Source organism: Vidua chalybeata, chromosome 4, assembly GCF_026979565.1.
Source record: "Vidua chalybeata isolate OUT-0048 chromosome 4, bVidCha1 merged haplotype, whole genome shotgun sequence".
In the NCBI taxonomy this organism is placed as follows: domain Eukaryota; kingdom Metazoa; phylum Chordata; class Aves; order Passeriformes; family Viduidae; genus Vidua; species Vidua chalybeata.
The window spans coordinates 36,409,181-36,424,387 of record NC_071533.1 but is presented as its reverse complement, the minus strand read 5'-3'; the positions used below and the strand labels follow the sequence as shown (position 1 = coordinate 36,424,387).

General features: G+C 42.1%; 2 protein-coding genes across 6 annotated transcripts in view; one reads left to right on the top strand and one right to left on the bottom strand.

Annotated features, from left to right (window-relative positions):
* Nucleotides 1-4,486, bottom strand: part of MICU3 (mitochondrial calcium uptake family member 3) — a 52,418-nt gene extending 47,932 nt beyond the window's left edge. For all 5 annotated transcript variants that reach the window (XM_053941238.1, XM_053941239.1, XM_053941240.1 and 2 more), the window contains exon 1: nucleotides 4,193-4,486. In XM_053941238.1, the coding sequence (XP_053797213.1) occupies nucleotides 4,193-4,486 (294 nt within the window). The remainder of the gene's footprint in view (nucleotides 1-4,192) is intronic.
* A 5,400-nt stretch (nucleotides 4,487-9,886) lies between these two features.
* On the top strand, nucleotides 9,887-14,546 carry FGF20 (fibroblast growth factor 20). Its single transcript, XM_053941021.1, has 3 exons — nucleotides 9,887-10,412; nucleotides 12,632-12,735; nucleotides 13,447-14,546. The coding sequence occupies exons 1-3, from the start codon at nucleotides 9,887-9,889 to the stop codon at nucleotides 13,690-13,692; spliced, it is 876 nt and encodes a 291-aa protein (XP_053796996.1). The 3' UTR covers nucleotides 13,693-14,546.
* The last annotated feature ends 661 nt before the right edge of the window (nucleotides 14,547-15,207 follow it).

Here is a 15,207-nt window from a genome sequence, read left to right as displayed (position 1 = left end):
GAGCTTACTTGACTTTTGGCAAACAACATTTTCTTACTTATCTGTACATAAACTCACAAATCTGTTGCTCATCAGGTTTCATACTTCAACAATTTCACAGAGCGTGGAGACAGATATGTAGACCACTTTGACACATTTGACATTGCTTCTCTGTAAGTCTCAAGTACAATTTTTTTCCAGTTAGTCTCAAATGATGTGCCTCATTTCTGAACTGGTTAAAAACATCAACATCTGTGTAATCATCACTATTAGTCCTGGAATCTAAAACCCCTTTTAAAATTTCCTGGCTCTTAAATCCTGGAAGACAGTAGTAGAACAAAGCAACCAACTATCAAAATATATAACTTCATACACTTAAATATTCTGTCACTACTCACAAGCATTATTTCAACTCAGTGACAGAATCTGAAGTAAAGTCAGCTATAGGGATAGTAATTGGGACTAGCACAACTCTCAAAATACTTTCAGGGGTCATATGAACATTATGTGGAAGCAGGTGGCCTGCCAGAAAAGAAAGTTGTTCTTTGGGAGTCAAAACATAGACTAGGTTAATGTAGGGGTTTAGTGCACCACAACAGGTTAACCCCCTGTTGTTTAGTGTTTGGGAGTATCAGAAAACTATTCTGCTGTCCGGTGGAGCTGCCTGGATGAAACCACTTCACTTATTACACTTCAACAAAAACTCCTCTGAAGAAGTAAAAATGACATATGGGAGCTCAATACCAGGCATTGTACTGATTTTGCTAGGGATAGCTAAATAATAATTGGTTCCTTTACAGCAGTCAGTATGGTGCTATGTTTTGGATTTGTGACCAAAAGTGTTGATAACACAGAGATGTTTCAGCTGCTGCTGAGCAGTGCTGGCACAGTGTCATAGCTCATCCTGCTTCTCACACTGTCCCACCACTGAGCCCTCTGGAGGTGCACAAGAAGCTGGGAGGGGACACAGCTGGGACAGCTGACCCCAACTTGCCAAAGGGAGATTGCATAGCATAGAATAGTTGTGCTTGCTAATAAAAGCTTTGGGGAAGACAGAGGAAATGGACATGCACATTCAGTGTATTTGTCTTCCCAGGTCTCTGTTACATCTAATGGAACCCTGTTTGCCTGGGGATGGCTGAACACCTGCCTGCTCACAGGAAGCAGTGAATCAATTCCTTGTTTTGCTTTATTTGCATGGCTTGTTTTCCTTTGCTTCTGTGGCCTTTACTCTGCTTGTTAACCTATCTCTATCTCAACCCACAAGTCTTCTCACTTTTACACTTCCAAGTCTCTTTCCCATCCCACCGCTAAAAGATGAGGGAGTGGCTGTGTGCTACCGTGTGGTGCCTGCTGGCCAAGGTTAACCACAGTGCTAGAGGAGAGACGGCCCTAAATACCCTGGGTATCTGAATACTTCACACTGTGATAGTGTCTTCAGTTTATAACTATGTGTTAGCCTTTAAAAATGAAATTATCCATCACCAATTAATGTTTCAGAATGGAGTTTTTAAAAAAATTATCAGAAAATCTATGGGACGAGATAGATTTCCCCCCTAGAACATTTACAAAAATTTTAAGACTCTCTGTCTAGTCTATTTATACAAATCCATATATTACAGCTGTCTTAAAGGAAAGGATTTCAGGTCTTTTTTAGTGGTTATTCTGTCTCCCAGGGGTGATGCAAGAAACATACGGCGTAATTGCTTCTACCAGCTGCTGTAGTTCTCTATACCAAGACACTGACAGCAGAGACCCCACTTCCTGCTTACAGTCATCTAAGTAAATAGCATTTGGGAAAAGCATGCTGCTAGAGGAATGATTAAGGAAGAAATGTGCAAATGAAAATATTAAGATGAATTAGAAGAGTGTGGCTTGGATGGAGGGAAGAAAAAGAAAAGCTGATGCATGATTTGCTTTGGTGGAATGAAAGGCAGCCTAAGATTGGAAATTAAATGGGGAACTGGGGCAATTTTAAGAAACTAGAAAACCCCAGAAAGCAGTGCCAGACTTTATGCATCAGGAATAAAGAAACAACCAAAAGCAGCTGGAGAGGATTCCAAGATACTTGAGCCTCATCATTCTTTGTTGGTCAGTACCTGACAAAACTGTAAAAATATCCTAGCAAAACATGTATCACAGTTCCACCAAACTCATCTATATAGAAGCTGCAGGTTATCATTCTCCAATGATTACTCTAAACACACTCTGCAGTAGATCCAAGAGTTCCAATCCTAGAGCTTAATCCTAGTAAGACTGCCACCTTTATGACTTTTCATGACAGAATTTTCTACTTTCAAAGCTATCAGACTTTTAAAACTCTTACACACTATTAAAGTTGAAAACTCAGCACTCAAAATCAGGAATTTAAAAAGTTACTGCCCCTCAGGCAACACCAATTCAGCCTTCTAACAAAGGATGTTACAATACAATACCATTGCAGAATACCATGAATACCGTTCAATGCAATTTGAACACAATATTTGCATCCATTTTTCCATCTCTGGAGATGTTTCAGAAATCTGTCGTGAAAGAGTTAGTGCTCATCACAGATCTAGAGGGCAATTATAAATGAATAACAGATGGAGCTCATGGTCAAACTACTTGTGGTAGTTCCCTGTCTAGATTCACTTTCAAACTATGGTCTCTCCCCACAAGCCATTCTACAGAACAAGATTCAGTACTAAAAAAAGCACAGGAACCCACTACTTCAGCCCAGAAATTCCACAGCTATTTGATCCTCATTTTTAGGGGGCTTTAACTGAAAGGATATTTTTTCAGGAATCCTAAGTACATAGGCATGCAATTGGAAAACAATTAGATCAATTATTCAAAAATAAAAATCTGCAACATAAAAGTAATATTCTCAGATGTCAGTCTGAATTTAGACCACAAAATCTGAGTGGACATATTTCAAGTTAATCTTTCAAATTTTCTGCTATGCAAATAGAAAACCAAATTAATTAGAGCACTTTTCCATATAGGAGCAAGGTGCTTCAAGACAGTGTTTTGTCTTTAAAAAATAGGTATACATAGGTATTAAATTTTCTATTTTTTTTTAGTTTTACATTAATTAAAATATAAACATAGTTCTTAATTTTCAGCTTTAATGCTTTTCTAGTGATGTGTGTGAAAATTCATAATCATACATTCAAGTAAATCACTGACTTTCAAAGGTACAGCAGCAATATTTCCCTTTAACGAAAACTGACCATTAAGACTGGCTAAGTAAAAACAATGTAAAGTTCTTTCAAAACAAAACACTATGAAAAACTGAAACAGTTTGTCTTCAGTCCTCTGTGCCACAGTAACACATTCCAGACACAAGACCACGAATAATCAAAAATATCCAGATTCAACTTCCCTTCATAAGGGATGCCACCAACAGAATCTGCCTTTGAGCTAACAATGCAGGGCAAAAGGGTGAACAACACTTATACCTAGGCACAAGGCCTCCACTACCAAAATGTAGATCCTCTTCTCAAAGACAGTGTAAAATAAACTCGCTATTGAGAAAGCAGGCCATTTGCACCACTGACTTCCAGTCTTAGCAGATGCCACTGTGCCAAACCGCCTAAACACAGCTCTTGACATTTTCAAATGAAAAAACCAACCCTATGATTACCATACATTACATATGGTGCAGGAGTTCATCCTTATCACTCCTGCAGTGCAGGAGTTCATCCTTATCACAGGAAACTTCATTTTCCAGGTGAATGCCAACTGTTTCTTGTTACCCCTAGTTACTCAAGCGGTGTTTTCGCTGAATGAGTCGAACTGAACCGTTATTTGTCACAAGGCTGTCACTTCTTACGAAGTTCAGTGTAAACCTTTCACTCTACAGGAAATTTTATATCAGAAAAGTAACTGTCCTAAGTACAAATCGAAACTCAGGGTTTGCGCTGCCCGGAGCTGTTCCATTTGCAAAGCAGCGTTTTCTATTAAAAAAAGATTCGACTAGGACAGCACCACAGGCGAAACGCAGGGCTCACGCAGCGAGGCGCAGCCAAGGCGCGCCAGTGCCCGCGGCCGCGCTGCGGTGACAGCCCGTCTCTCCCGATGGATGACAGCTCCTGCTGGGGCCCTGCCTCGCCTCCCGGCCCGGGGCTGGCTCCACGCAGGGTCACCTCTGCGCCACAGCCCGATGAGCGCCCTCCCGGAGAGCCGCCCCCGGCAGAGCCGGCTCCCTGCGAAGGGGCGCGCACACACCTACCGTCACCGTCTCCTTGGCAGCGGCCGCCACGGGGATGGGGAGCAGCGCCCGGGCCCCGCCCGGCTCGGCGGCTGCCGGCTCCCGGGAGGGCTCCCGCCGCCGCTCGGACAGCCGGTACCCCGCGAACCCCGCGAGAGCCGCCCCCGCCGCCGCCCAGCCCAGCTCCCGCCGCCACCGCCGCGGCCCCGCCGCCCCGGCCCCGCCGCCGCCGCCCCACAGCCGCCGGGCTAGCGGAGCGCCGGGCGCGGGCCCCAGGCGGCGGCGCCAGCGCAGCAGGGAGCGCAGGGCGGCCATGGCCCCGCTCCGCCCCAGCGCCCGGCGCACCGAGCCCCCGGTGCCGGCAGAAGCCTCGCGAGAAGCGGGGAAGGGGGTGGGGAACCGAGCGGGCCCTGCAGTCCCCGCCCCGCCCCGCGCCGCCGCCGGGCCGCCCGCGGGCTCTGCTGCCCGCTCCCGGGTCCCGGCTCCCGGGACGGGCGGCGGCAGGCAGCGGGACGTGCCGTGACAGCGGCGGGGCGCGGCCAAGTTAGCGGAGATACGAGGTGGCCGGAGCAAACACGCGGATCCGGCACGGAGCTGGATCCGCGCAGTGCAAGCCAAAGTGGCGGGGCAGGGTGATGCGTGCGAACTGCGGGGAGCGGGGCAGAGCTGTGCGTGCGCGTTCTGCGCGCACAGTGGGTGCCGCGTGTGCTCAGCATCGTGCCCCAGAGCCTCACCGCGGTACTCCTCGGCCTTGCTCCCGGGGCAGTGTTCCGCGCGATGCCGCGATGTGTCCTTGCCATATCAACAGTCTCTCCTCTGATAAATATTCTTGGCGACAGGTAGCTTCCTTAGCATAACCAAGAACTAGTTAAAGACCAGTTGTGAAAGTTGAGCATGGTCTTTTGTCCCTGCTTGATATTGATAGGCAATAAATCTTGTCAGGCATTTCATGTTATGTTAGGGCATTCTTCCCTGGTACAGCCTGTATCACAACCTACATTAATTTGAAACTTTATGAACTGCACACAAACATTTCAAGACACAGCACACCTTTCGGCTTTTTTTTTTTTTTTTTCAATGGTACTGTCTCAGTATTTTTCTTCTTTACACAAGGACATTTTCCCCAAGTTTCAGCCACTTATCCTTTCCCCTCCCCCCTCCCCCCCCAAACATCTAATGACTTTTTATATTACTATGAACAAGATTTCACTAAATATACAAATGATAACTTGATACCTTTTAAGACACTCATGCATTTTCACTTACATTCAGTGGTTATGATATGTGTCAAGGAGTAAGTGTGGCCATGTTTGTCAACTGACAGTCTGTCAGATTATGCACCTGCAAGCATGGCCAAGGTTGAGTTACCTCAGAGCTAAGGCTAGAAAGGCAGGTATCTGGGCTGAATTATAGATTTACTGCATTTCTTTAAAAATTTTAGAATATGGTAAGCCAATTCATTCATCAAGTAATTCCCTTGACTTCATTATTTCATTATTCCCAACTGTCAAAAACTATTTTTGTTTTTTGTTTGTTTGTTTGTTTTTAATCTATTGCTTTTTTTTTATAAATACTTTATGTGTATGATTCCTAGGCAAAATCCTTGTCTGCAAGTCTGAGTTACATATCTGTACTAAATGACCAAAGGCCAATATGGAGACCAGCATCTAGGAGTCAAGGCAATAATAATTTCTGATGCTTAGCATGACTGAAACATGAGTACTTTTCTTGCAAGTACATGACTAAGCATCCAGTCTGGAAAATTTTGTAGAATGTGGCTCTTGGATCTTATCAGTTCTAGCTGCCTCATTAGGAGACATCATTCACCAATACAATTACCTTTTTCAAATAGTCCATCTTTTTGGTTTGACTGGAAACGAAGGTACTTTTGGTCATTGAGGTGTCCCAAAGTAAACCTGTCAAGAGCTCATCAGTCACCTGAGCTGTAGTCATGAACCATGAGTTATCTCCCTGTTCACACTGTTTCCCTGAAATTAGTTAGCCACATTTTACTGACTTTTCAATAACACCTTTAGGCTAAAATTTCTTTCACTTCAAAAATCCAATTAACATCTGCAACTACTTACACTCAGGTAATTTTAGGCAGAACTTCCCTGGTGAAGTGTTTGCTTAGGAACAAGAGCAAAATTTATTTGTGCAGCAAGTCTAAAAACACACACTATCTGAACAGCTTTTATGCAGAGATTCAGAAAGCATGTAATTTAAATAAATTAAGGTTGTTTTAATCCAATTATTCTCTTACAGGACTAATAAAAAAGCTGTCAAATGAGGCATTTAAATATTGATATATGGAAACAGTCTATTCTCACTGGATGTAGCCATGTAAATGTGTGCTCATTGCAATAACTTCTCTGTTCCATTCTGCATATATAGGGGTTATTCACGTGTGCCCACAAAAACATGGACAGTAAGATCATGAATCTTAAAAAGCTCTATGAATTTTTGTCTTCAATTAAAAAAGTAAAACAAAGCATGAAGGTGTAAGAACTTCCTTCTCATAGGGGAAAAAAAAAATCATTGTTGCTTTTTCCTCATCTGAGTTTTTAAATAGTTGAATATAAATATACATGTATGTATACGTGTATACATACCTGCAACTGTATCTGTTCAGAAGAGAAAGCTTTCAATGTTTTTAAAATCTGCATGTATTGCATTTTAAAGGTTTTACATCATCAGATTATGGCCTAATTTGCACATGGAGCCTTGGAAAGGTTCTGTTCTTTTCTTCCTAGTGAATTCTGCACAGGAATACACCTTTTTCACTCAGACTTGCAGTGCTTAGAAAGGCACTCCTTGTAACTTGTGCATGTTCTGCAAGTCTCTTCCTGAAAGCAGAGAACCATATTTTTGTGTCCAAATCTGGGAAGAATCTGAAACTGGTCATGATACATAGGTATCTCCAGCTGGACATATCCCTTCGTGTTCTACTCCAGGGTTTTTGTTCCACCAAATGTTTACTTTCTTATGTATTCATGAACCCTCCCTTTCCAATATTTTATTATATCATTAAAAATTTATAGCTGGCACAGAACTGTTGTGAGGGAGTTATAAAATTAACAAAGGTGCAATAAATTGTAGGACCTAAAGTTTTATAGCTAACAGGAGTTTTATAGATATGTAGATAGATCTGTCTCTCCATATATGTACAGACCATCTATGAAAAATTTCAGTCCATTACATTCTCCACTCCTTTGGTAGCCACTAGGTTTTGCTTATGACAACATGCTATTCTTAGGAAATATACAGAAATTGTATTGTCTGTAGAAGTTGTAACCACTTGCTATGGAAATAAAAACTTGACCACATATATATTTGTTCAATGACACTGAGAGTGTCGTCTCTAGGAAGTATACGTAGAGTCGATTAGATTGTACTGTATACTTTAAGTTGAATTATGTACTCTTGTAAAAAAACTCTTCAAAATTATTTAACTTCCCATGGTATAGTTTCAGAAGGTGCAAAAAAAAAAAATCTTTAGTGTTATCTTTTCCTGTCACATGGCTAGTGCAAACACACGCAAAAAAAATCTTATCTTTTTGTTTCTTTTCTGGTACTTTATAAAACAGCATAACCGGTTTAGTTCCCAGACATTAAAGACTCCACTCAGAAAAGATCGGTGTTATGTATTCCACTCTACTTTAAATGTTTCCATGATACAACAGGAAAGATTTAGCCATAAGGGTCTTTCAGTGTGTGATTGCTGAAGACTTTTTTTTTGTTCAAAATAAGCCCAACCCTTCTCTACTGGAGACAGTGATATTATCTGAACCGTGGATGCCTCTATTGTTTGTAGGACTCAAGGGTACTGCTTGGACCCAAGAACAGTATCTGTATGGGAGCATCTTTAGGCTTAGAATGATATACCTGTTCCATTTAACTGTACCATCCTGGTGCATGTCCTGCAACTTAACAGCTGTGATGAGCAGTTTGATCCTGACCTGCCAGTCATGTCAATAAAAATACTTGATGTTTGTTTCAAACGTTTTTGGTGTATTTGAGTAATCAGTGAACAGGCTATTTGAGAAATAGGTGCCATATAGATTATTCAACTTTGATCTATTTCTTTGATTTAGCACTACAATTAAGTAGATTTGCTTCAAAGAGAAAGCTTATTGGTTGATGTTTTACACTGATGTGATAATGTTTACACAGATGTGCTTTGAAATCTTGATTATGGTGGATTTTTGGGTCCCACCACATGACAGGCTCCTGTTATCTGAAACGTAAAATAATATAACATCTATCTGTGACTGCCTTCAGAACAGGTCTGCCTGTGCTCTCCTCTGAGGTGATTTATCTGATCATTGTATTTAGCATTAATTTTTTCAGTTTTAAATCCCTCCACAGTAAATCACTTGCTTTAAAGCAGCCTTTTTATAATTCAGGTGCACACAGGGGCAGTACTTAGGACTGCAGTGATGAAAAGGTGTCACATTACCTGCTTTAAAGCACCTGCCAATTAATTAGCCCTATACTCTCCATAGCAAATAAAGGTAAGCAGTCAAATCCATTTGATCTCTCAGAATTAGACTGTGACTGAAAAGACCATGAAGCAAGACGGGAGAACTAATCTCTCATGATTCTCTGCAACTTTTTTGTTTAAACGAAACCTTAAACCACCAAGTGATTCTCTTGAACTTTTGAAAGAATTAAGTATGAAAGATCTTTACATTTTATACTCTAATACCATGTTTTAACATTGGCAAAGAACTGCATATCTTAGATGCTGAGATAGGTCATGTCATTTAAGCCCTAAAATTCATTAGACTTTAGAGAAAAGGCAGGAAAGATGGCAAAAGTCAAACTCTTATATTTAATGTAGCGTTGTTTTACCATTGGTGAATAAGTTTTCCACCAAAATATTTTTTTTCCTTTGTGAACCATTCTACTCTGGGGATGAAAAAAAGTGTATATGCTCATCTGGAACAGGACAACCAAGTCCCAAACTGATTCAAAACATTGTAGAACTACAATAGGGATCTTTCAGTAGATAATATTGCTAATTTATGATGCTCACAGATCTTGGCTACAGGCCCAATGAAAAACCCCAAAGAAGATGGATTAGATGAGCCACTTCTCAATTTTTCTTCTTCTCTGCGAGTTTTTAAAATATTTATCCCAAACGATGGAGCTGCCCATTTATGTTTTGAAGACCTCCTGTCAATACCCAAATACTATAAATCAGTTTAGTGTCACATTAATGATAAATGAGAGGGAGAATTTGCAGAGGGGAAAGCACCTCCCTGACTATGCCAATTTCTTTAGAAATTCCCCTCCTTGTAGTTGAAGCGATAAAAGGGAAGCGTAATGCATGTACATTTTATTAGCGTTTTAGAAACAGGGAGTAAAACTGTCAGATCTCCGGATTTTTTTTCTTTCATGTGTGTCTGGGCAGGTCTAACCCTCAGGTAACGCCCTTTCTCCTTCTTCCCTCCTGCCTCTCCTTGCACCTGTCCACGTAATGCTCCGGCAGCTCCCACCCGTCCCCCGCTGCCCGCTCTGCTCCGCTCCCCTCCGCGCAGGGGCCGCGCCCGCGCCCCCGCCCCCGCCGCGCGTGTGCGCGCCCGGCTGCGCGCGGGGGGCGCGCCCGGAGCCCCCCCCCCGCCGTCACCGCAGATCAGAGGAAGGTGCGAGCAGAGGGGGAGCCGGTTTACAATTTCAAACGCGGCCTCCCCGCAGCGGCTTCATTAGCATATGTCAGGGGACCGCCGTATATATATACACACGCGCGGGGCTGATGAGCAGCACCCCGCCGCCTGGCTCACACCGGCTCGGATCAGCACGGCTCGCCTCCGTTCCGCTCCGCTCGGCCCTGCCGGCTCCCCATGCTTGGGGCTCCGCCGCGCACCCCCACATGCCCACCGGGAGAGGCCGGCAGCCGCTCTCCGCCGCCGCCGCGCCCTAGTCCGCTCGCCCCGCGCCCGCATGGCTCCGCTGGCCGAGGTGGGCGGCTTCCTGGGCGGCCTGGACGGCCTGGGGCAGCCGGTGGGTGCCCACTTCTTGCTGCCGCCCGCCGGGGAGCGCCCGGCGCTGCTCGGGGACCGCCGCGCCCCGGCCGAGCGGGGGGACCGCCGCGCCCCGGCTGCGGCAGCGGCGGCGGACCTGGCGCACTTGCAGGGCATCCTGCGGCGGCGGCAGCTGTACTGCCGCACCGGCTTCCACCTGCAGATCCTGCCCGACGGCAGCGTGCGTGGCACCCGTCAGGACCACAGCCTCTTCGGTAGGCGGCTGCGGCACGGCCCCGCGTGTGCGTGTGTGGGTGTGTGTGTAAGCGCCTCTGTGTGTACCTGGGCGGGAGCAGTCGCGCTCTTGGGAGGGAGATGTGATGCTGGTGATGCCGAGGCAGGTGGACGAGTCCTCACAACAGAAAGGCTTCACCCTCCGGCGTTTGGCCATGGGGTCTGCACCAGGGCAGGGTAGTGAGGGAGGGCTGTGCATCCTAGGTGAGTCAGGAGACAGGCATTGCTCAGCCTATGCTGGGGGTCTGTAAGCACAGGCACACGCCGGTAGGTTTAGTGGGAATGCTCAGGAGTCAGACTCATCCTTTTTGTATTCACTATTGGCATTGGAGCTTCTTGGGCCTCTGTAAAACAGTATAGGTCACAGACTTGGGCATGCTGATCTCTGGCTGTATTAGACTGCTTTGCTTCACAGAAGGACATAAAGTTGAAGCAGAAGAGCCTAAAATGCTTCTCTGATTAAGTGCTTAAAATGCTTCCTAGCCAGCTTTCTCTGTCAATAAACCCAAAGGAGGTGAAGACAACCTGTGATATGAGAGTAAATCCTAAATAGTAGTTGTAGAGGCTGGACATCTGAACAAGCCTGCTGTTGTCAACTACATGTGAGTTTTGGTGTGTATTGGTTTAGCAGTCGTAAAAAGGTGATTAAAGAGCTTCCTATCATCCTCCCCATAGTCAAAACAATCTGCTGGAATGGCTCTTAATTGCTTTTATAACACATGGATGTTTTAAGAAGTAGAAGAGCAGTAGTCAGGCAGTTCTTCTCAGAAGGAAGATTTCTTACAGCGTGTAAACATGAAATAAATGTTTGCTTTAAAGGGAAAACTCAAGTTAGCCATAGATCTAACATTTACTTGGCTTTTTAGAATTGTACTACCTTTATTATACCACTGCTCTTGGCAGGCTTTTCTGATGTGGTTTCTTTGTGGGTTGTATCACCTGCTTATTATGCTTTCGGAAAAGGGTGGCTTTGAAAATGATATCAGAAAGACAAAATGCCTCCAAACCTTTTATGGGACTCTGTACTTTTTGAACTGGAAAACTATGATGATTTATGTGTGATACAATTTTTAATGCTTACTCTTTGTAAAGGATTTATTTTCTTTGCTCTCTGTTAACTACGAAACTTAGATGTTCTTTGCATCTAAGAAACCTGACAAAGCTCAATTAAAATTGAAAACATTTAAAATCATTGGATAGTCCAGATAGTCCATCTGTCTGAGATTGAAAATTGTCCTGAAATCATAAATAATAAACAGACAAAAAGTCATAATCAGCTGCACTATTGAAAACTACTTAGCTTAGATTCAGGGACTTCTTAAACGTTTTGTGGTTTTGCTGCTGAACAGCAATATCTTAGATATGATTCTGGCACTTCTTTTTGAGACTTTGTTTACGTTGTTAACAACTTCCAAAAAGTCAGTTCACACATTCCCTTTCTTTCATGTTTTGGATGTGCTGTAATCTGTGCATATCAATTGGTTAAATATGTTGGCTTACCTTTGCCAAATTCAGGCTTCAAATAATACCTCATGTTTCAAATACTTTATTAATATATATTACATTTTTGGGCAAATGTAATATAAATAATGTTATAATCCAAACAGTAGCAAGAAAGCAGCATATTTTATGTACTTTAAAAGCCTGCACTAAAGACAGCAAATTGTGTCAAGAGGTGTGGGCCCATATGCTAGATAAGATGTCTGGCAAATACTTTTCTTTTTCTGTGGGTAGATTCTGTTATATAAAATTCCCATCTGTACTTTGATTTCCATTCAAATGACCTAATAATGGATGTGTTTTTTTAAGATAACTCTGTAGAAGTAGTAAAGTATATTTTCAGGTAATTCAAACCAATCTTCCAATATTTGAGTAGGCAGTTTAGCAAATAGTGTACAGTCATTAAAGACTCCAACAGCATGATAGTAATGGCTTTAGTCTCAGTGCTCAATAAAATCCTTTCATATTCAACATTTTGAAGAAGTTTCTTAAAAAATGGTGTAGGATTCATGTTCCTAGATGAGGTTTCTCAGACTGCTTTCCTGTGAATATTGTGTATATTTTCACATAGTATTTCAAATTTCAGAGAAACTAGGCCACATTTACTATAATAAGTGCATTTTCTACTTTTTTTCAACTGAGTTTTTGGATGCTATGTGTTTTATGGTTACAAAATTAATTAAAGCATTTTTTTTTCCAGGTATCCTTGAATTCATCAGTGTGGCAGTGGGACTGGTCAGTATTAGAGGTGTGGACAGTGGCCTTTACCTTGGAATGAATGAGAAGGGAGAACTCTATGGCTCTGTAAGTACCACTTTCATATCAGCTCATACATCTTTCGGTTTTTTGTTTGCTTCCTAACACAATGTAACCCCCTCAAGAAGTTAATCTCAGCTTTCAAAACACTAACATCTTTCCCTGTTGAAATGTGTAATGTGTTTTTGAAGTACACAGTGTAGCCTTAGATACTTCAACAAAATAGAATTGATTCTTACAAAGTTATGAGGGTACTAGCAATCCTACTCTTCTTTCACGTTTTCAAACATCCTCAGATAAAATATTCTGTTTCTCCACTTCTTTTGGTTGTGGTCAGTCCAGTTTAAAATGTGAGAAGTGATGCACACCACAAAGAAATATGTAAATACTTCCTGCTCTGTTGTGTTGCATCTGAGTCCCTCTACCAAATCTCATTTCTAGAACAGTAGATAGCCCAAGACAGAACTCTACATAATACAATTCCTGTCAGATGAATTTTAAATAAATCATAAATAATATTTTCTTACAGTAAATGTTAACTAATTAATTTTTTAATCCAAAATTGTAGGTGTACAGGTCCAAGTTTCCAAACTCATTGTCAGGTCTACATACTCTTCTTGGGTTTGGTTTGTTGACATTTAAATGAACAGTAAGGCTACACAAAGCCTAAAGCATTTTGTTTATTTTTATATCTTTTTTCATGTCTTCAAATATCTAGTAGCAGCTTAACTTATTTTTCTTTTCTCTTTCTTTCTGTAGGAGAAACTAACTTCTGAGTGCATCTTCAGGGAACAATTTGAGGAAAACTGGTACAACACTTACTCATCCAATATCTACAAACATGGGGATTCAGGGCGGAGGTACTTTGTAGCGCTTAATAAAGACGGTACTCCCAGAGATGGGGCAAGGTCCAAAAGACATCAGAAATTCACACATTTCTTGCCCCGGCCTGTGGATCCTGAAAGAGTTCCAGAACTGTACAAAGATGTGTTAGGATACAGCTGAGGAAAGAGGCAGCTTTGGCAAATGTGCAAACTGGAGCTGTTGCCCATGCTTTCATGGCAATGCCAGCATGAGGAACCTGCAGCGGTCTAGGATGGTGGATGTGAAGAACCCACTTGGTGAAAGGCAAGCCTCTGTTTTCTAACCACTGGATTTAGGAGACAAAGCCTTGAAGATGAGTGTGGACCAGCCTCCTCAAGACTTTCTGAAGGGTTTGGTAGCCAGTCACCAGGGGGAAGTGGGACTTCTTAAAACATTAACCAACTCCTGGCAATTCTGTCTGGATTACCTGTGGCCTGTAGATTAGCAAGGAAACATCTACATTATATGGATGAGATAATGCTGGAAGAAATAGAAAGAAATGGACTATAAAATTATAATAAATCCTGAGAACTGTGTGTGAAGTTTTACAGGCTCCACTTTAGTGATGGACGTTAGATGTCAATACATAGTAGTCAAAACTGGAACTTTTCTTCAGGATGGACCTATTTATACATCTCCAGATAGCATATATTTATTTTATATATTTATTTATTAAAGAGTTTATTTTTTACTGGGATATGAAGAGAATACAAGTTCCTAACCCCAATGAGAAATCATTTACAGTGCCAATATTTACTCTGAGTAGTGTCATGATACAGAAATGACATTACCTTGCAATGCATCCAAAACCTGAACATTCATGTTTCATTGTTTATCAGTTACAGATAAGTTTATATATTTTGTGCATACCATTGCCTTGTAACTGTCCTCATTTGGAAAAGAGTGTTTAATTTTTTTTACTTATGAGAGTGCCTTACAGATTGTATTAAATTCAAATGCACATTTAAAAAGGGAATTAAAAGTTACTTCACTTTCTTTGGTTTACTGTTATTTTTAAACTGCAAGTCTCTTAATACACCGTATACAACATTTCGCACCTGCAACAATTGTGAAGTGTGTATTGCAGTTACCTTGAAAGAAAAACTAATATTAAGTCTTGAAATCTTGGTTCAAATCACAACATGCTTGATGGCTTTTGCCCAAAGGATTCCTACTATCTTTACTAACACACAAGTAGCTATTCTCTGTAAAATGTTCATATAGTATTCTCATGTTTTTATTGTTTCTATCAATATGGTTAAGGGGAAACAAGTTCAGAGTGCTAATTTTCAGATACTGCTGTATGAAAAGCTTCTGAGTGAGGGTTGTTTCTCTACTGAGAACAGAGAAGCCTAAGAAGACAACTTTCTTACCTTAATTCCTCATCTAGGCAATATTTTCAGCTAAGATGTTCTGTGAAAGCTGTCAGAACAAAGATGAGCTGTGTCTCTGTGCTAGTTACAGCTATAAAACAGGCAGATCATACTAATGTAATTCAGAACTGTCAGTTACGAAGTACGAACTCATCTGAATATTAACTGATGGGGAAGTCTGCTCTGCAAGAATACAAAGGGTTAATGACAGATTTATGATTTAGACCTAAACCTGCTGAAGCTTGCTGTCACATGATTGCCACCTGCATGGACAAGGCTAGCC

Excerpts from the sequence above, each read along its gene's own strand:
- FGF20 (XM_053941021.1), top strand. The coding sequence starts at position 9,887 with ATGTCAGGGGACCGCCGTATATATATACACACGCGCGGGGCTGATGAG. Across the intron at positions 10,413-12,631 it reads TCAGGACCACAGCCTCTTCG|GTATCCTTGAATTCATCAGT; the intron begins GTAGGCGGCTGC and ends TTTTTTTTCCAG. Across the intron at positions 12,736-13,446 it reads AGGGAGAACTCTATGGCTCT|GAGAAACTAACTTCTGAGTG; the intron begins GTAAGTACCACT and ends TTCTTTCTGTAG.